General features: G+C 38.3%; 1 protein-coding gene across 5 annotated transcripts; it reads left to right on the plus strand.

Moving 5' to 3' along the window:
* The first annotated feature begins 857 nt into the window (after window positions 1-857).
* Window positions 858-21,255, plus strand: fybb (FYN binding protein b). 5 transcript variants are annotated; one of them, XM_031277862.2, is made up of 19 exons: window positions 858-1,115; window positions 5,079-6,018; window positions 9,078-9,201; window positions 9,312-9,385; window positions 9,904-9,926; window positions 11,920-11,978; window positions 13,495-13,627; window positions 13,945-14,104; window positions 14,632-14,749; window positions 15,147-15,166; window positions 15,305-15,377; window positions 17,071-17,154; window positions 17,639-17,679; window positions 18,469-18,550; window positions 18,718-18,817; window positions 19,493-19,655; window positions 19,805-19,838; window positions 20,085-20,116; window positions 20,241-21,255. In XM_031277862.2, the coding sequence occupies exons 1-19, from the start codon at window positions 954-956 to the stop codon at window positions 20,261-20,263; spliced, it is 2,445 nt and encodes an 814-aa protein (XP_031133722.1). In that variant the 5' UTR covers window positions 858-953; the 3' UTR covers window positions 20,264-21,255. The 5 variants fall into 5 exon arrangements, 4 of the variants coding, with proteins under 4 accessions (XP_031133722.1, XP_031133723.1, XP_031133724.1 ...); XM_031277863.2 differs by having other exon boundaries at window positions 15,150-15,166; XM_031277864.2 differs by having other exon boundaries at window positions 15,159-15,166.
* The last annotated feature ends 373 nt before the right edge of the window (window positions 21,256-21,628 follow it).

Below are 21,628 nucleotides of genomic sequence, written 5' to 3' on the forward strand. Positions count from 1 at the left end.
TCGTGGGGGATGGTGTCAGGACTGTCCTTTTGTCTTTCAAATCGGCAGTAGAACTCGTTCAGGTCGTTGGCTAGGTGTCGGTCATTGAAGGAGTGGGGGGTTTTAGGCTTGAAGTTGGTGATCTGCCTAAGTCCTTTCCAGACAGTCGCAGAGTCATTAGCTGAGAACTGGCGTTGGAGCTTCTCAGAGTACCCTGTGTTGAGTCCTTCTTTTCACCTAGTCAGCTATGAAGCACATCATCGTGGTAACCAGTGGAGTTGCTGTTCTGAAGAGGGCAATTAAAGATGGTGTCCTTGGGGGGAGGAGTAGGACCCCCACTGGAGGAGGAAGAGCAGATAGGAGGGGGAGGGGGTGTAGTGGTTTGGTCTCTGAGTTGACTCTGGAAGTCGACAGGCTGGGGGGTGCAGTTAAACCTGTTAAAAAACAGGTTCATGCCATATCCACTCCTCCCTCAATCCCACTGTCAGCTGAAAAAACCAAGTGATGGTTCTCATGCCCTTCGACACCTCTCTTGCATTGTTTTGCTGGAGTTTCCACTCCAGCTTCCTCCTATATTTCTCTTTGGCCTCCCTTATCTTTTTTAGCTCCTCCCTATTACCAGCTCTAAAAGCCCTCTACTTGTCGTTTAAAATGTCCTCAATGTCCCTTGTTACCGAAGGTATTTAAATTGTTTAATACGGTTGCTAAGGAACAAGTACCACAGTGTTTTTTCTGTTGACGTGCCACAGAGTGAGTGGGCATCAGTTGTTGAGAACAGAGGAAAAGTGCAGGGAGTTTGCCAGGTATAGGCAAATTCATGAGATCAAAATACACAGATAACAGAGGCTGGGAGACTCACAGCCACATTAAAACAGACATTCTACCAAGAGAGGAAGTAGTCAAGTAGTCTGCTGATATCACTGAACTGGTGTGTACATCCTCCCCACACACAGACACACACTCACACACACTTAATGCTTTGTCACTATCTTTGTCATTCACTTTATCTCGTGCCTTTCTCTCTCTTCGTCCTCAACAGAAACTCACACAGATACACTGAACAAACACACTCTGCACCACTTACACTGCACCATTTACACCTAGCAGAGGCACCTGGGATTGCTGTTCTCAGTATGGTGAGTACAACTTAACTGTCAACTAAATGTATTTAAAAATCACTTTGTAGATATAAGAATTACTCTGGAGTACCTTGGTATGATGTAATGAAAGAAAGCTGGATACTATGAGTATTTTTTTTGCAACAACACCTTCAAGTAGCCATTCATTCTTGTCCCTATGAAATTGACAGTGTAATTTGTTTGAGCAAGTTACTGCATGTATGATTATTGATTATTATATTAAAATGCATTCAACAGAACTTGGACTAAAAAGTCACTTTATTGATTTGTGGGCTTTTATTAATCCTAATATAGTGTTTAAAACACAAGATTATTTTAATTTCATTTTATGATTTTGTTTAATTTCTTCATATATATTGTGTAAAAACAGGAGCCACCATTAGGGTATTTTGTGTGTATGTGCGTGCGTGTGTGTGTGGTTTTGTGTCATCTAGATTGTGTAAGACAACTTTGGCCTCCACTTTTCATCACATAGAAATCATGGTTCCTCTTTGCTTTGACCAGAAGATCTCTTTCTCTCATTCTTCTCTCTGCAGGTCATATTACTTTAAATAGCCTATACTTGTGTTTAATAACTGCATATACAATAGGATTTGAATTCATATTTGCAATAACAGGGGAACTAGCTAAACACCTAACCATCCAGTGGCTAAAGTCTTGTTCTCAACATAACAATACTGTGGTTTTAACTTCTCCACATGAATTTACACATAATAAAAGAGACCCTGCACTAAAACTATGAACTGTATACAGAGTAAACCAAATCTAAACCTGTGCTTATCCAGAATGTACAGCGTGCTGCCAGATTATTAGTCACACGTAGCTGAAACTAATGCAGTCTAACAGCCCTGCAATAAATCCTAACTAAACACTTTTCACAGATATGCAGTTTCAGAAGACTAAAGTTTATGGTCACTTTGACTGCAGTTTGGGGTTCTGTTTAGATGTGTTGCATTATTCTGAAAGGTCTTACAGGATTTTACAGAATGTATCTGTAGTTTTAGTTTTTACAAAATTGCAACTGCACAAACATTTAGAGAAGTGGTAATTGCAACTGGCAGGACATATTGGGGATTTCTTTGTTTACTGCGATTGACAAACTTTCCTCTGATTTCGTATGCAGCCACATCATGTCAGGCTTTGTGATAACACCCTGCATAATGCCACCACTGCAAAATGTTACTGGCACCATTATAGGAACACTTCAGCCAAAGCCTATGCTTTCAGCACCAGTGGTGAAAGAAGTATTCAGATCCTTTACTTAAGTAAAAGCCCTGCATTGAAAATGTTACTTAAGTAAAAGTATGTATCATGAGGGGAAAGTGTTCTAAAAGTATTAAAAGTAAAAGTACTCAATGCAGAAAAATCCGATCAAAACAGTGCTGTCAATCAACTAAGTGTTTAATCGGCTAATCATTTCAGCTGTACTTGTAGGCCTGTATATTGATGGCTAGTTTAATTTATAATAAAACATTGTATTTTATAAACTACAGTACATGTGTTTTGTGTGCAAAAATCTTAATTTGTAAAGTAACTAGTAACTAAAGCTATCAGATGAATGTATTGGAGTAAAAAGTACAATATTTCTCTCTGAAATTTAGTGGCGTAGAAGTAGAAAGTGGTATGAAAAGAAAAGACTTAAGTAAAGTGCAAGTACCTCAAATCTGTACTTAAGTACAGTACTTGAGTAAATGTACTTAGTTACATTCCACCACTGTTCAGCACCAAATACGGAACCTCGGTTGGCTTGAAAGGTGGTTGATTTAAAGTAAAGGTTGGCAGTGGCCTTCTCAACAACACACACAGTGTCACAATGGAATAAAAAAAATATCAAAACTAAAAACAAATCCTCCAACATCACTCGCTTCTCCATTGACCATTTGTGTGTCCAGTATGCTATAAGATATTTTGGAGCTATAACTAACTGAATAGACGCAGTGCTATATTTTGGATGATGGTTGGATAGATGAGTGGACAGCGGAGAAGTCCAGTCTGCGAAGCTGCAACATGTTCAAACTGTACATTGCTTTTCCCACAATATCTGCTCGTAGTAATGATTCACATTTTTTAAGTTTTGGCAAGTTAAGGTTATGAAAAGATCGGTGTTCAATCATCTTTTTCAGTATTTCACCAAAACCATAATATTTTCCTACAACTTCTATGCCATATAAGAAGAAAAAAAAACATAATAAACATAATTTTTAGGAGACATGGTCGGTAGAAGACGATATTAGTTATACTAATAAGCTTGACTTGGCTTTTCCATCACTCACTAACATCATACTGAGATCATTCTAGTTACAATAACACACAGTAGCTTCTTCTTTTTTCTGGCAACTGAATGGTTTGGTGTACTTTAAGTGTGACTTTCTTTTGCAATATTCTAACTGGTTTTTGAATATTGTTATACGATCTGACATTCACTGTGGTGTAACTTCCCATTTAGCAGTACATTTCTACTTTCTGTTGTACCGTTTCTCCCCCGCTTTCACTGCTCTGCTGTAGGAACAGCATGCTGCTCTTATCTACACTTCCTGGTATGGTGCGGACTCCAGTCAAACCTGCCTCATTATAATAGGTGTGGCTGCTGCTTGGTCAGTTCATTGTAGCACATAGCTGCATGACCAAGATGTTTGAATGCATCCATGTGTGCCTTAGCCAAAGCAACACTATATATTTCTTATTATAGACTTCTTTTCAGTGTAATAAACAATCAAATTGCAATAATACACTATAAACCATTTTGTTGCCAAGGATCATACATCCTCAAAACAGGCATATCATTAATATCCCTCCCTCTTCTTTAACAATACCTGACAAAACTACTTTTTGTTCACCTACACTGAAGAATGTGCAAAGCCATCTATTTTATAGTACTTCCTACTTAACGTATTACAATTTGCTAAAAGTGTTGTTTAACCTTTATCTAACATTGTCTTTTGAGACATCCTATTTGCTCTATTTATACATTTTAATATCATGTGAGGAATGCATTTTGGTTCCCAGTTCTCATCTATGTATAGGCTACATTATCCAAATAATAGAAATAGTTTCCATAGCATAGAAAATAGCTTTTATTTAGATAAATGAAGGAAATTGTAGATTACAGGACATTCCTTTAGTGGTTTATGAGTGGCCTAGAGAAAAGAGAGGAACAGATACAACTACACACCACACACTGGGTCAATTTGAACCCAATTTGGGTCAATCTAGCACCGACCCAGTACCCATGAGCATAAAAACCACTGGGTCACCGATCACACTCAAAATAAATGATTTTGACCCAGTTTTAGTTATTTATATGATTTTCATTGGGTTATTCAGCCACACCAATATGTGGTTATTTTGACACAGTAACAATGTCATATTTATATACCAGTTGGGACACCACAAACTGTACAGTATGTGTATGTACTATATACTGTATGGAGAAGCAGTATGTGCTCGCAGCAGCAGATGTGTGCTTCAAATGTTTTTATGTCTATGACATAACATACCCCAAACAATGTTAATTTGTGTATCTGTCCTGTGAATTGGAGCCGCTCCAAATTTTTGGAGATTTTCAAATGGGTTCTTTCTTGGCTCATACTATGGCCTTCCAAAATCAGGCCAGTTTTTCCGTAATTCTGCTGACAAACAGACAAACTCCTTGGAGGAGGTAATAAGTAACCACAGAGGGAACCGGAGTTACATTAATTGGAAATGCCCTGATAGGAAGGTATTTTAAAGTTGTGCAACTTTCTGGTCCTATGTGAATGTGTCAGTCTAAGGATTTATGAATTTTGTTTGCTTTTATTCCTCTTTTGCTTTGTCAAACAGTTTCTGTTTCTTTTTTAGGACTTTTGTTTGCTGAAGTCATTTTCCATTCTGGCATGCATAGCACATCTTAATCTTATTTTTAATTCAGATTTTGTATTCTGATTATTAACTCTACTTCTGATCCTCTTCCGTTCTTCCTAGGAAAACAAAGCCGATGTAAAGGCCATGATGGCTCGCTTCCAAGCGAGTGGGGCGAGCATAGACGAGACTTCTTCCACACCGGCTGGACGCATCAAACAACCCCTGCACCCCACCCTCTCCTCTGGCCCGAACATACAGACAAGAAAACCGGTATTGGAGAGCCTCTCAGGCAGTGCAATAAATATTCCTCCAAAACCCACTTTTCTGAAAAATACAGTATCAACTAAAAGTGACACAGAAGCACATGAACCAAACAAAGCTAAAGCCCTGGCTAGCCGGTTTGAAAACACCCAGGATGACACCAACACCTGCAAAAAACCTTTCATTGTTAATAAACCCTTGAAGCCACCTTTGCAGGTTCCTGAAGCTAACGGCCCTCTACAGAAGCCCCCTCTCAGCAAGCCCTTCCTGAGCTCCACCACGTCTGACCCCAAACCTGCCTTTCCTAAACCCTCTCCAGCATTCAACTCCAAGCCCAGCTGGGTGAAAGAAGACAGTGGTGGAGGTTTACCACAAAAACGAAGCAGCAGCTTTGTAAAATTAAAGCAGCAAAATGAAGAATCTGCAGGAGCTGGTACGAACACTGCTAACACTCCGACAAACTACACTTTTAAGCCGCCCCCCAACTTCAAGACTGTTCAGAATACCTTCAACAAGGAGTCGGATAGCAGCGTGAAAGCACACGAAGCCAACAAACCTCCCCTCACTGGCACTAACCCAGTCTCTCCTCCAATACCTTCAGCCATTAAAAAACCTAGCATCAAAAAACCTCCGAAGCCTTCTCCTCAGACTAGCAGCATTATCAGTGATGCCACTTCAGGCCCCAAGCGTAACCCCCTCCCCAACAGTTTAGCTTTGGGCCCTGCTCCTGCCAAGCCCAATCGACCCCCCAATGTCAACCTGGAGAGCTTTAGAAGAGGTGCTGTGGCCTCTGATAATGGTAAGTAGGACTTAATTAACAGTATTTTAGTCTGTTTAATAGTGACACCATAAATGAACAAAACTACTGATTATGATAAGAAGTAACAACCAATTCAGTGAGTGAATATACATATCAGTATTTACACAAATCAATCCTCACTGTGGTGCAATGCATTACATAGTTGCATTTTAAAATGTAGCCCGAAGCCCCACCCAAAAATAATAACAACTTCACACTCTCAAAGGTCTCAAAGATGTGTGATCCCACTTTGTGTTACAGCAGGCATTCTTCATTAAGATTCAGCAGAAAAGTTCTTGCTTTTACCTTTGCATGTTACAAAGAGCTCTGTTACATGTGGCCTTTATTGGTATAAAGTATAAAGTATAAATCAAAACTACTACTTCATGAATTGGTAAAGTTTGGGCCTTGAAACTGAACAGATTTCAATCTAAAAAAATAACTGCAGAGTTATGAACTGTAGAAGACACATTACTACTGGAATGAACATTTTGACAACACATTTGAAGTTAGAGACACTATGTCCTCTTGCAGTGATAGTGTCATTTGTGAGGACTAGATGCCATTAAGGAGACTGAGGACATACGTTTTGATTTGGTGAATTTAGTGGTTTAACAACCTGATTCTTATGATCATATACATTTTTATAGTCAATATCCGTAGGCTTGATATAAAGGGAAGTAGTATTTCTCCAACAGAATTATATTCCTGAAACTGTGGAGAACTCTTTGAAACCCAAATTTGACTTTCATAAAATGTACAGATAATATATATTGACTGAAAAAAATGAAAAAAAGAAATTAAACGTTTCTTATGGGGATGGGGTTGCACTGCATGCGGAAATATGGACTCATGACCTCAGTAAAATCATGGCTACAACAGAGGTTGCTGATTTATCTGGCTCTAATCTTTTGGATATGTAATTTGCTCTCAGCTCTCTGCTGCAAAATACATATTGACCTGAATAACTAAAGATTACGTAACTGACTAATTAAACACCTTAGCTCTTCCAAATTGAATGAAAAATCATGTAATGGTTTACAGAAAAAATAGAGTCTAAAGTATACATTTTATTGCTTTTTCTCTATAAATCTCCTTTCTATCTAATGTATAACCATTAAGAAGGCAACATACTGAACAAATCACTTTATTCGCTGGAAAATAGAGTTAGAAGAGTGATTCTGCCAGCCAGCAGGTACACACATGTGGCCCCACAGGCAGGAACACTTCAACTATATCTGGCTGCATTCACATAATTTGTTTTCCATTTGTTATGATATGTCTTTAGTCCCCTGGTCCCAATCGATATGCAACAAATACACCAATTCAAACACTGCAAAGGATTTCAACATAATTTCTCTAAACTCTCTGAAAGCTAAGCTAAACCAGGCGTTTGCTGTCAAGAAGATTAAATGGCAGTAAACAGTTTGCAGGTCTTGCTACAGTCAGATAAAAGGGGTTCTTCATACAATATTTTGTTGTCTCAAGTGCATATCCTCTCTGTCACCATCAGTGCTAATTTTGACAGACTTTTTGAATGCGTTTCAGAAGTGTGAAAAGGAATTCACAAGTTTATGTGGTTTCAGTGGCATTAGCAATGCGTCACCTGCAGTTGTTTTGCAGAGTTTACTTTTGGTTATCTGACCAAGCAGCAATACAAACACCTTCTGCTTTTGCATGATAGCTTTAAAAGTCAATTATTCTTAGCATTTTAAGATATGTTCATGTAGCATTTGAATTTGCCTTTTGTACATTCTGTACAAAATGTGTGCAAGTTGCACAGAAGCGGCTGTAAAGTTGTTCAGAGCTATAGATAAGACACCAAAGTCACAGAAACACACTTGGTTCCTCTATTTCACCCGGCCAAGTTCCCTGTCCAGTTTCTCCTTTCTCCTTCCTCCTCGCTATCCACTCTGACAGCCTAGTTTGTTTTACCACATGAGGAAGTAAGTTCCAGCAAACAGGCATAGTTTCGGGTGAGAGGCTCAGTTTTTAGACACACACCTGATCTGAATTGATCTTTAGTCAGAGGTAAGGGATGGCTGTTGGCTGAAACGCAGAAGACCAACAATTACAGTTTGGATGTTGTTGTCGCTTCATTTGATTTCTTTACTGTGAACTTTAACCACAGTTTGTGAATTAATTACCGGTACATTCATTCAAGTACTATACTTATTTACAATTTTGAGGTTTTCCATATTTTGCTACTTTATAATAATTCTACTCCTCTGCATTTCAGAGGTAGAATTTCTACTTTTTACTCCACTAGTTACTTTGCAGACTGCAAAGTATTAAAATGAAATCATTCAACTGTATATAAAGTAGTTAAAATCAGCTCCACCAGTGGAAAGCTGCTCACACTGTAATGCATCACTGATCACTGATCACAATTCAATAATATAAGATATAACACTGACAGGGGTGGCATGGTGGTTAGCACCGTCACATCACAGAAAGAGGGTTGCAGGTTTGAACCCGCTGGTTGGCTTGGGTCCTTCTGTGTGAAGTTTGCATGTTCTCTGTGTGTTGCCGTGGTTTCTTATGTTTCCCCACAGCCCAAAGACATGCAGGTTAGGTTAATTATTGACTCTAAATTGCCTGTAGGTGTGAATGGGAGCATGAATGGTTGTTCTGTGATTAATTGGTCCAGGGTGTACCCCACCTCTCGCCCGATGTCAGCTGGGATTGGCTCCAGCCCCCCTGACTGTGAACAGGATAAACTGTTACATATAATGGATGGATGGATAGATAACACTGACATGCACCTATTTTGCACCATTATGAGTATTTCCACTTTTGATACCTCTAACCCAATTGTTCTGATAATTGATTTGAAACACAGAACGTGTACAGTAATAGAGTATTTTCACACTGTCACATTGTTTGTTGGGGACTGTCTGACTTGAGGTTTCTTTTCGCATGGGCAACCATGCTAGTTACCCCTCTGGGGATTGATAAAGTTATCTATCCATCTATTTATCTATAGCTACATATATAATTGAAGGGTAAAGACACTTACAGTAAATTGTCTATTTTAACACCATGTGTTTTTGTTACAGGTCCTGGCACCTTTAAGAAACCCATTCTGCCAACTCCTCTGGGCCCTCACCCAAGTAACCATGTGACCCCGACTCCCCCTCCGCCTGCGCTTCCTAGTCTGCCCCCACAACACCCTGGAGCCATGTAACCCACATTCATGCACACACAAACACAGTTACAAATGTATATACAGTAGGTCTTCTGGATAAAGCTTCTCCTGTTAACAAAAGGTAAATCCTGACTGTCCTTTTCAGGATCCAGCAAGATGAGTTCTATGATGATGTTGATGAATTCAAGAGTGCTCCTCCACCTCTACCACCATCTTCAGGTTCAGTAATGTTCACTATTTGATCAAATGTGATGTGTCTTGATATGGCAAGGCGTTTATGTGAGTTTATTTACCACCACAGGAAGACAGAAAAGGACTGTGTGATGCTGAACATAGTACCAATATTTACATATCAGAAGACACACATACATGGAACTATATTAGTCAGTATATCTTGGCTGTGAATAGTCTGTCTTACTGTTACCAACTTTTTACCTACTTTGGGGTGGTTATCTTAGTAATTTGCATATGATATACTATATGGCTAAAACTGTGCAGTTTTTTTGTAGTTTCTATCAATAGTTGTCAAGACAGTTTAGTTCTCATATGAAACTTAAAAACATAAATGTTGTTTTTACATGATTCAGAATGGAGATAAAAAATTTGAGAAACTCTCTGTGACTGTTACTGAAGTAATAAAAATAGTCAGATATGAAGTACAAGTTGGATCATGATGATCGTAGCTATTCCACAAAGGTCAAAATATCTTGTAATGTAGATTTGTTGTTTCTCTTTAGGTCACCCAAGTCAGAGGGCAAAGGTGAGACATGCTGATTTACTAACATAAATACAGATTTGCATGCAGTTACATGTGCAGGAGCAGACACAATAAGATAAGAACATGCACGTGTGCTCATGAAGACACTAGAGGTGTTCAGCACATTTTCTCCCAATTTCTTTTCAATTTTCAAAGTGAACAACTGACTACTGCAGCACTATTAACCTTATTTAAAAAGCGCTTGTATAGACTATTTTTGTACTAAACTGAAAGTGACATCTTGGACTACAACTACAACAGACTGAACTGAAGACAATTGCATCAGTGCTGTACTTCGGGCTGTATGAATAGTGTCGCATTCACTTACTGACGTACGTAGCTTAGAGGAAAGAATGAAAAAACTGCAGGAAAAACCACCTTGCAACTTTGGGCCGGCGAGGCGCCGGCCTCAGCACCAGGAAGTATCGTGTGATATCAGGTCTTGCGATGTAACGAATTACTTCACGGCACTGCACACATACGCCCGTTCAGGAACCGGCTTACAAGGTAGCAATTAGGGTTGAACGATTAATTGCATTTGCAATTATATCGCGATATGTTAAAATGCGATTTCCTAATCGCAAAGGCTGCGATTTGGTCATGTGACTCGCGAGAGCAAATCAGTCTGCACTCTGCAGAGAAAGCATCAACTTAGCACGCTAACGCTACGCCGTACCTTGAGCAGATTTCGGTCATTCAAACAACTTTGAGTTGTAGTTTAAAACTTTTACAGCCATTTTAATAAAATGAAGGGTTTTATTCGGGCTCGAGTCCATACATGCAGTTAATGGATACAGGCACGCAGAACTGAAGGCTCGGTTAGCAACAATTAGCTCTGATTAGCGGTTAGCTCCAGTTAGCTAGCTCCATTATAAATCTATGGAGTGGAGGAGAGGGGTAACAACCAGACTCTGATAAATGACGCTCGGGGAGCTTTCACAGCAGCGTGGCCGCGTTGTTTCAACGGTTTTATTAGTACAGTTAATCCCACGGCAAGAACACCAGCAACATGCTACTACTAACGTAACGATAGCCTCTCTGAGAAAGTGCAACGTTGTGACGCTGTCATGCATACGGGCACGCGAACTTCATGAGGGGAGGGGCTGGAGGCAGCTCCTCTGTGTGCGCTGTAATAAATACACCATTTTAGATATATATTTTTTACTTATTTAACTGTCTAGTTCAAAGACAGTATTTAAAATGTGCAATCAACTAAATAATCCAAATACTACTAAGTGTGGTAAAGCCACATATTTGTTTTTATATTTCTGCAATCGGCACTTGAGTGTGATTTGTTTCTGACTTTCATATGAATGTTTACACCAGGCTTGGTCAGTGCTCAATATACTACTGTGACTGAAGTAGTTCAATAAAAGATGTCATTCATATAAATTCATGCATCACCTAATTTCATCATCACATACAGGCCTGGCCTCCAGGAAAGTTTGTTTAATCTATCTAATCTTGTGTTATTCATACTATACAATGATTTATTGCTTGTCTTTGTTGAATAATACAGAAGACAAAGAGCTTAAAAAACAATCGCATATTGAATCGCAATCGCAATATTTTTGAAAAAAATCGCAATTAGATTATTTTCAAAAATCGTTCAGCCCTAGTAGCAATGGAGTTTTTCACACTATCATCATGGCTGAGCCAGCAAAAAGTGAAAAAGAAGCAGAAAGCTAGGAAAGCATTGTCGGAGGAACAGAGAAAGAGGAAACGGCAGACTGACCGAGCGAGGAGTCAAGACACAAGTAAACATAGGAGCTGCCAAATATCTATTCCGAAGCTGTAGGAGGAGCTCTATAGAGAAACCTGCAAGCAAAAAGCGAGAAATCAGAGAAATCAAAACTGCATAGCGCCCCTTTAAATATGTCTTTAAAAAGGTCTGCAGAGGTGAAAAGGATGAAAAAGTATGTACTGTATGATGTATGAAAATGAACTAATTACTGCTGAACTAATGCTGTTTTTACTCGCGTGTTCTCCGGCCCAGGAGGAAAATGATGACGATGATGATGATGGAGAGATGTACGAGGATCTTGATGAACGATGGTGAGAGAGTGTTCGTCATTAAATCTTTACCTGTTTATCCAACACACTGATTTCAATATTGTAAGTACATGTTTAACAATTTACTGAGCACCCTCACTCAAGTGTTGGTTTTAATCCCAGTTCAGCTGTGTTCTTGTCTAACTTCACTAACACTACTCTCTGGTGGTTGTTTTGCAACACTACAAGAAGTCATTCATTCTCACTCGCATGTACTTTCATTGATGAATTTTAATTTGTGTTTTCTAGTATTGTTTGTGTTTTGCACTTTTGGAAAAGCCCGTCTAGTGATGTGCTGCCAGTGTTGGGAAGGATACTTTCAAAACGTATTCCATTACAGAATACAGAATACATGCCCAAAAATGTAATTTGTAACGTATTCCGTTACGTTACTCAATCTGAGTAATGTATTCTGAATACTTGGATTACTTCCACATTGAATTGCATTTTATAAGTGTAACAATGCGGCCATCACATACAGCTTACTAAACAGGCCTATTCTGGTGTGTTATTCTGTTCCAACTGGCTGAATGTGTACCTGAACAAGCAGATAGATTTTTGTATTTGTAGTCCTGAACTGCATACTACAAAAATCTAACCGCAGTCTAAGCTACCATGACCTAATTTTAGCTAACGTTAGCTAGCATGTCAAACGGGGCTAGACAGTCTTTAAATGGCTCTGGGGCTAGTAAATCAGCACATAGGAGAATGCAAAGTCGCACGTCAACTATAAAATAGGAAGGTGACCAGTAAAACTACAGCAGACGACTACCCTTGGCTAATTAAAAAAAAAAACTTACTTTAAGATGCTAAGTAATTTGGACGCTGAAAGGAGGTTGGTTGCTGGCAAGCAGAGGTTGCATTGCACAGTTATATTTCATTCTCCCTTCTCTTTCTTTAATGTGAAATGCTGTTTGAATTTCCAAGATAGAAACGCATTCCTGCCATGGCTCTGTTGTGTCGGTTCCGGCTCCATCTCTACCTCTATCAGTGATCACGCAAATAGCTCATTTTTTCGTTTTCATATTGGGGCTTCTGGGAAATGCATGGTGTTGCCTTAATTTATTCAGAGAGTGAATAAACTCGTGAAACAGAGAAGTATCATCATGTAATCCATTGATTTCAACAATGTAACTGTATTCTAAATACCAACTATTTAAATTGTAACTGTAACGGAATACAGTTACTCATAATTTGTATTCTGAATACGTAACGCCGGTACATGTATTCCATTACTCCCCAACACTGTGTGCTGCAAGTTAGCATAGGCTAAGATACTATGATAAATTCCATTATAAGAAATGATCCCAATTAAATAGATTAACTGGGTATTTTTAAGATAGTGTACGCTTTTGTATTTTGTCACTCAGCCAATCGGTCATGTTGACATTTAGCTGTCCTCTTTCTTAAAAATATGCTGTGTCATCTTAGGAGCCACATCTTGCAAGTGCATTTGTTTATCAATCTGTCACAATTTATAATTTACTGTCTATTATCAACTCTCTCTCGATCCCAAAAGGGAAGCGATTGAACAAAAACAAGAAAAGAAGAAAGAGAAAGACGAGAAGGAAGAGAAAAAACGACTGGAGGCTGAGAAGAAGGAGCAGAAGGAACGTGAGAAGAAGGAACAAGATGCCAGAAAGAAGTTCAAAGTGAGCAAACAAGACTAAATATGAAGCTAGACCCTTAGAAAGTGACAAATATATTGTTCTGTCAAAAGCATGTCATACTGTGGCCGGTTTGGCTCAGTGGCACATATACTGAGAGGTTTATGCCTCGACGCAGAGGTCCAGGGTTCGAATCTGACCTGTGACGATTTCCTGCATGTCTTCCCCCGCTCTCTCTCTCCTTTCTCACCTAGCTGTTCTATCAATTAAAGGCGGAAACTCCCCAAAATGTCATATAAATAAATGTAACAATCTCTTTTTGTCTATTTGCATATGTGTTTTTGCACGGCTGTGTGTGTTAGTTGGTTGGTCCCCTGGAGGTCGTCCACCAAGGGAAAGCCCGGTTGGATTGCCGAAGCAGTAAGACTGACCTTGCTCTGAAGCAGGGACAAAGCCTGGACATCATCCGTGTCCAGGGCAACCCAGAGGGAAAATGGTTGGGACGTACGCAGGATGGATCCAGTAAGTTCACACATTTATTTACATGTGTTTACATTTTCTTCACTTCTTCATGTTTGCCTTTGCATCATCTTTCACCTGTCTTCTTCTTTTTGGCCATCACATCCTTCCAGTCCCCTCTGCGAATACAGAATAAGACTTTTATTACATCTCTTATTTAAAACAAACAAAACATTTATGACAAAGGAAGCTGTTAACTAACAATGAATTGTGGAGAAGGGGTGGGATTAAATACTTCCTCCACTCATTTTCGAACATAAAAAAAAAATGTATTTATTATTCATGTATGTCTATTCTTTGTAGTTTGTGAAACATTATTTTCTGTATGACCTTTTCTGTTTTCTTTTACATGTTTGAAATAAATTTCAATCAGTCAATCTTGTCCTTATTATCGTTTATTTTTTATATATTCTCATTTTTTATCAAATAGTCTATATTTGAGCTTCAGACATGCAATAAATCACACTCGACATCTTAACTTAGGACAATAAATCAACTCAATATTTCACTTTGCTCTTTGTTTCTAACAGTTGGTTATGTGAAGACCACGTCAGTGGAAATTGACTTTAACACTCTGAAAAGTCATGCTCAGCAGGCGTACGACCCTGACGTATACGATGACATCGACGTGGTGTCTCCTGATAACAGGTACTGAATTATATATTCTAACTCTACATCAGCTAGTTTCACAGATGAGCTGCACTTTTGTAAGAATGGAGACAAGTAAAATCATGGGAGCCACTAGTACTAGATGTGTTTTTTCTCATTATAAACTGCCAATAAGAAAACCTCAGTTATGCAACACATCCATGCAGACAGTTGGAAATATTTAACCATTGTCCTTGAAAAAAAATCAAACATTTCTGTCAGTTTGGTATATCGAATGGCACCCAGTACAACAGTTCTGACATATTCAGGAAGCTTTGTTGTTGCAATGTTAATATGTTGCAATGTTAATATCCTCTCTCTCTCTCTCTCTCTCTCTCTCTCTCTCTCTCTCTCTCTCTCTCTCTCTCTCTCTCTCTCTCTCTCTCTCTCTCCCCAGTGGGATGAAAAGACCAGGAGGTATGAGTAAAACCTCACAATAATATGAAGTGTTTTCATTACACTTAGTTACAATCTTTGCCTTCAGTTAATGTCAATGTTGTTTCACAGAGTTAAACATGTCACTAATTACATCATGTATTTGCTGTTGTCCTGTAGTTGTTCTACCCCCGCTACCAGGAGACGAAGGAGAAATATATGATGATGTTATTGATCCAAACCTGGACGTCAGGTGAGAACTGATTTGTTTAAATGGGTAAATTTACGGTGGCCGACAGGGGCATACGCCCTGCAAATTAAGAAAACACATGCAAATAGACAAAACACAAGCAAATTAAGAAAACAACTTCATTCATTTGACAACACATGTGCAGCATTCAGCAAACGCACTGCAAATACCACAACACAACCAAATACATAAACACACTGCAAATAAAAAACGATGCAAAAAGAAAAGCACGCAAACCCCGAAAAAAGAAGAGATGCAAAAAGAAAAACAACTTCATTAATTTAACAACACATGTGCAGCATTCAGCAAACGCACTGCAAATACAGAGAACACAACCAAATACATAAACGCGCTGCAAATATGAAACTATGCAAAAAGAAAAGCACGCAAACCCAGAAAACAAATGCAACAAAAAAACGCTGCATCCAGATTACACAACGGAAGTTCTCCAGGCCTCTAGAGGGAGCAGCTAGTGGAACAGCTGGATTTTCGACTGTTATTAACCGATATTAAATTCATAGTATTATTATTATTATTATTATTATTAATAATAACATAATATATTATTAATATACAGTCTATGCTCCCGTCTCATGCCCTCCCGGCTGGTGCTGTCCCCGAGCTTCGGCTTTTCAAAATAAAAGCTTGCGTCTGGTCCGCTATGTGTTTGTACTTTGGTGTTTTGGATGTTTGTGAACTCAACAGTACGACAATCATGCTAATAAATATAATAACTTTTTCAGCAGATGTCTTACTTACAACACGTTGGAGTTAGCAAAGCAGTTTTGTGTTTATATGTGCGGGCGGGATTTATTCAGTTTGATAAATCCCACGGTAAATTGGCTAGTTTACTAACAGGGAGGGACTATACATCCTGTCTGTTTTTTGTATTTCAAGAGCGAATTGCTCCACAATATGAATACAGATTGATCACTTATTTTGTTGGTAACCGTTGTTGTATAATCACAATATTACACTTGAGGAGGCCTACACTTCAGTAATTTCAGACCTCGAAATTAAACCCTCTCATGTAATATGGCTTAAACAAATGTCAACGTTAAACGCTGATGCAGTTTTAAATGTTTTATCACCACGAGTTTACAGACGTCTCTGCTGAGTGAGTATCACCTGTGACCTGAGCTGAGACACACCCACCAAACGAGAGAAAACAGATCTCAAACATAGACTTCATATTTACACCGTCTCTCTCTCTCTCTCTCTCTCTCTCTCTCTCTCTCTCTCTCTCTCTCTCTCTCTCTCTCTCTCTCTCCCCGTGGGGTCGAAAATCCAGCTGTTCCACTAGCTGCTCCCTCTAGAGGCCTGGAGAACTTCCGTTGTGTAATCTGGATGCAGCGTTTTTTTGTTGCATTTGTTTTCTGGGTTTGTGTGCTTTTCTTTTTGCATCGTTTTTTATTTGCAGTGCGTTTATGTATTTGGTTGTGTTGTGTGTATTTGCAGCGCGTTTGCTGAATGCTGCACATGTGTTGTCAAATTAATGAAGTTGTTTTCTTAATTTGCTTGTGTTTTGTCTATTTGCGTGTGTTTTCTTAAGCTGCAGGGCGTTTGCCCCTGTCGGCCACCGTATAAATTGAATATGAGTACAATATGCTTGTGATGGATACACAGGAAAGTTACCAAAAAAAAAGTAAACAGAAAAAGAAATGCAGGTTTTTTTCATCCTTGGTTGGCTCTCTAGTCCAGACTCCAGGTCTTGTTCTACGAAGCCTCGTGGCTTCCTGTGGATGTTTGACCGGAACAGACGTCTTGCCAGCACTAAAGAGTAAAATACACTCAGTAGTAAGACTGACCAATCACAGATCTACTGTCCACTCCCTAATCTTTCAGCCGTCACTCCTCCCTTTCAACATTTAAACAATTCCTCTCAGATGAATTTGCTTTTTGATGTTGATTTTCTCCCCAGATCAGATCAAAACCTTCACCTCTTACTGAATAACACCGAAGGATGCTAATTAGCAAACTGAAATCAAAGTGTTGTTTCTATGATTACAATCAGTGCAGCTGATCTGTGACTTTCCTAATCTTCTTGAGACATTTGCATGACTGTAATTGATGTATGACTGTTGACTTAATCAAAAAATCAGGGCACCATCTGCTGCTAACACCCTCAAGTATACTAACTAAAATATTGTGTTGCAATTCATGAATATCATTTCTCATTTGGGCTGCTTTGAATCAACCTTGAATTTTTTATATTGTCATGATATAAATTATGTAACATTTTGATTTTTCTTCTGTTGTACCAGAGTGCCTCCACCCAGCCAGTTTACTGCAGAGGGGAATTCAGGTATCACTCACTGTAATATGCTACCATGTTTTGAGTGAGAAAAAAAAAGTATAATATATATATATCCTTTTCTCTAATAAAAGCAAGTAGGAAGACAAACTCTAAATGAATGCAGAAGTTTTAGCCTTATGCAACTGGCCTTTGGTCATTTGTTTACCCAAAACAGTCCTTGGTCCTTAGTTGGCATTGTTAAAGCGAGACTACAGTATGTCACTATTGAAAGAAGACCTAAAACATTTTCCCTTTTACAAATAAGAAGTTGAATTCATAAGCAATAAAATACACTCTCGCTCCATACAATACACATAATGGTGTTGCTATTTTGGTCTGTCATGACCAGTAGCTCATAGTGGCTAATGTATTAGACTTTAGACAGACATTGTTGAACAATTGCCATTACTGAGTCACTCTGTATGACTCTTCTCTGTTTCTGTCATGCTACATTTAAGCTTTTACAATTATACTGTCATTGTAGATTGTAGGCACAATGGCTGGTGTTCAGCTAAAGTTACATATTCTCACTTTAAATAATTACACTTTGCATTTGATCTCATAAGTGAAGTTTGTACTTTGGACTCAATTCATGCTTTTATGTCATGGCTTTTATGGCATTATGGCTTTTAAACCTCACTAGCCAAAATGCAAACACACACCTTCTCTTTACATCCTTTATAGCTGACTATCGATTGTTTTATGTAGTCTGATTAAAATGTGTCCCCTCTTAATGGTAGGTGTCTTAAAGTAAAAAACATGTACATCACTGACTTCTTCTTCCACATGTTATCACAGATCAGCCAGGAGCAGCGATTGATGAGGAGCTATACGACGATATTGACTCTCAAAATGTGCCTCCCCTTCCTCCCATCAGCAGGTACATTTGCATCAATCTTAAAACAAAATAACCTTACAATAACGTCCATTCAGATCCACGTGTTCAAGTGTATTTTCAAAAATGTCAGACTCAGAAGACATATTGTGGTTGACAAAAAAAAAAAAAAAAAAAAAGTGACCAAAGAATCATTTGTTTTTGCTCTCCAGCCTTCCACCCCTGAAAGGCAAAAGCAAGACTGAAGAGATGGACCCAAAGAAGCAGAAAAAGTTTGAGAAAGAGGAGAAGGACTTCAGGAAAAAGTTTAAAGTTTGTCGCTCCTTAATGTCTTTAAGCATGTCTTTATCAGTTACCAGGATCCCTGCTGAAAAACTTAGAACAGCTCTATAGTGCATATATAGTACAGTTAGTATTTTTCGAATTTAAAAGCTACTGCTTTAAAAGCTAATACTTCAACAACAATTTGAATATAAATTCATTAGGATATTAAGTATAATCATCGTAGTGAATATATGGTCAAACTTCTTTAAATAACTTTTTTTCATACATTAAAAACTAACAAGCCATCATCAACAGGGCTGATTATAAGACATAGGTGCAGCACCTGAGCCATTTTGGGCAGCACCTAAGTCGAATGAATGTAAAATCAATGTGAGCATCAAAACTAACAAAATTATACTAAGATCTAATGGTTGTAGTTGGTCCCCATTGGACTTATTTAGCAAGTTTTGTCTTTAAACTTTTGAGCGTTATTTATTTATTGTCTGCTCTAGCGTTTCCAACGTTTTTAGACACACATATGGTGATAATAATGGTCCAAAACGATGTCAAATTATTGAAAAACATTCTTGAGGGATTTACCCCTAAACCCCTTCGCCAATATGCGCACCCAAGTCTTTCACCAACCAAGGGAAATCTCTGATCAAGAATGTAAAAATAAAATGTATACACAGTCACAATATTGATGATGTAATTCTCTTTCAGTATGAGGGTGGGATAAAGGTGCTGTACCAGGTGACCATCACCCCGACCCTTACTAACAAGAAGTGGGGTGTGAAGGAGCTTCCAGTCAAAGCAGGAGAGACACTGGACGTCATTGTTAAAGCCGTGGATAATAAACTCATCTGTCGGAACGAGGAGGGCAAGTGTGAGTATCTGCTGCTTGTTATGGTTTGTGTTTGCAAAGACATTGAATCAATACATGTGATCAAGGTTTCTACACTACAGCTTTTTCATTCTTTGCACCACAAAAGTGGACCATCCCAAATCTAAAATCTGCCTGTGTGTATTTTACAGTTGGTTATGTTTCGACCAGCCACATTGTAACGGAGTGAGTACCACAAACATGTACATGTACACACACACACACACACACACACACACACACACACCACACACACCTCATGCTTTATGTCTGTCTCCTAAACACACACACACACACACACACACACACCTCTTGCTTTCTGTCTGTCTCCTAAACACACACACACACACACACACACACACACACACACACACACACACACACACACACACACCAACACCAAACTGATCGTTTCGTTTTTTGTGTTTACAGCGATGGTGATATCTACGATGATATTGGAGATGGTATGTTTTCAGTGAATCTTTTAATCAGTTCATACAAATATATAATTTGTAAATATCCACACAGTGGACATAAATCACCATTTCTTTCAATGTTTTTTTAATCAATGTTATATTTTCTTTTCAGATTGCGTCTATGACAACGATTAGAAACATCCTGCACTAGGTGTATTGTTTTACACTGATATTGTTCATGTTATTTATTATGTGTATTGATAATATACATCTGGAGCTGCTTTTGGTTAGCCTGATAATCAGACCAAATTATCATCTTTCCCTTCATTATTTATCAATCAACATTTGAATCTGGAATCAGGCTAGCTTTAATTACTTTGAACAATGTGATCCTTTCAAAATTGTATTTCTTCAAACAACAAAACAATCTGATGGGGTTATGTTACTTGCAGCATTTTAACAAAGTGGGAAACATTTGTTAGAACAACAGTATTTGCAAATCTCCACAGCACTGTATTTACATGTTTGCTTCTACTGTGTTTTGCATTTCATAGGAATAGCTACATGTTGTTCATTACTTGCTATTTTGACTTTTAATTAATGTCCATGATATGATACTGTATGTACATTGCATTGCTATCTGTAAACTAACTCTGGTGTCTTTGCCCCAAGTTTCAACATGTAAACGAAACAACTGTTTCAGTGCCAAACTTCCTCAATAATACTGTACATACAATTATGAAATGCAATTTTAGAGAAAGAAACTGTTTGATTTTCTCTACACATCTTAGTTTGTAAAAGCATAATGGTATAGAGAGAGTGCTCCTGTTCTATGAGTATATCTCACAGTAACAATTACCATACACAGTTGTGTGATGTTTTTAAACTTGGGTAACTTGTGTGCTGGTGTATGAGATGTGTGAGGATGAAGGAAGACCATTTTAACTGTCAAAAGTCAAAAAAAATCAGCAGCAAAGAATTTGCAACTCCTCAATCATGACCTTCTCTGTGCAGTTTCTGTGCAAGAAGGGATATCAGCAGCATCTAGTGGCAGCCATCAGGAACTACAACAATAGAAAACTTCACACTTCAAGTAGTTTAATTTTTGCTGTCAATTAGGTTATTGATACAGTACTATAGAGATAGAGATAAAGACTTAAGAACAATAAATGGTATACCTACCCAAACTTAATAAGTTTCAACTTACATGAAGAGCTTAAACGATTAGTTGATTACTTAATTGCTCGATCAACAGAAAATAAATCAGCAACAATAATAATGATCAAATTATCGGTTCAGTCACTTTTCAAGCAAAAGTACAAAAAATATTATGTGAGTTTTTTTTCCTGCTTTTCCATGTTTTCATATCATTGCAAACTGAATCGGTTTTGGACTATTGGACGGATAAAACAAGAAATTTGAATAAACTGCGATGGATATTTTTTGTAAAAATGTCTTGATTAATCGAGAAAATAATCAGCAGAACATTAATTTTAAAATAATATTTGGTTGGATGTTTAGTTGTTTCCACAGCTTTACCAAAATGAGGTGGTGCCACAG

Source organism: Sander lucioperca, chromosome 1 (genome assembly GCF_008315115.2).
Source record: "Sander lucioperca isolate FBNREF2018 chromosome 1, SLUC_FBN_1.2, whole genome shotgun sequence".
NCBI classification, from domain to species: domain Eukaryota; kingdom Metazoa; phylum Chordata; class Actinopteri; order Perciformes; family Percidae; genus Sander; species Sander lucioperca.

Excerpts from the sequence above, each read along its gene's own strand:
- fybb (XM_031277862.2), top strand. The coding sequence starts at position 954 with ATGCTTTGTCACTATCTTTGTCATTCACTTTATCTCGTGCCTTTCTCT. Across the intron at positions 9,386-9,903 it reads ACCTCTACCACCATCTTCAG|GTCACCCAAGTCAGAGGGCA; the intron begins GTTCAGTAATGT and ends GTTTCTCTTTAG. Across the intron at positions 19,839-20,084 it reads ACCAGCCACATTGTAACGGA|CGATGGTGATATCTACGATG; the intron begins GTGAGTACCACA and ends TTGTGTTTACAG.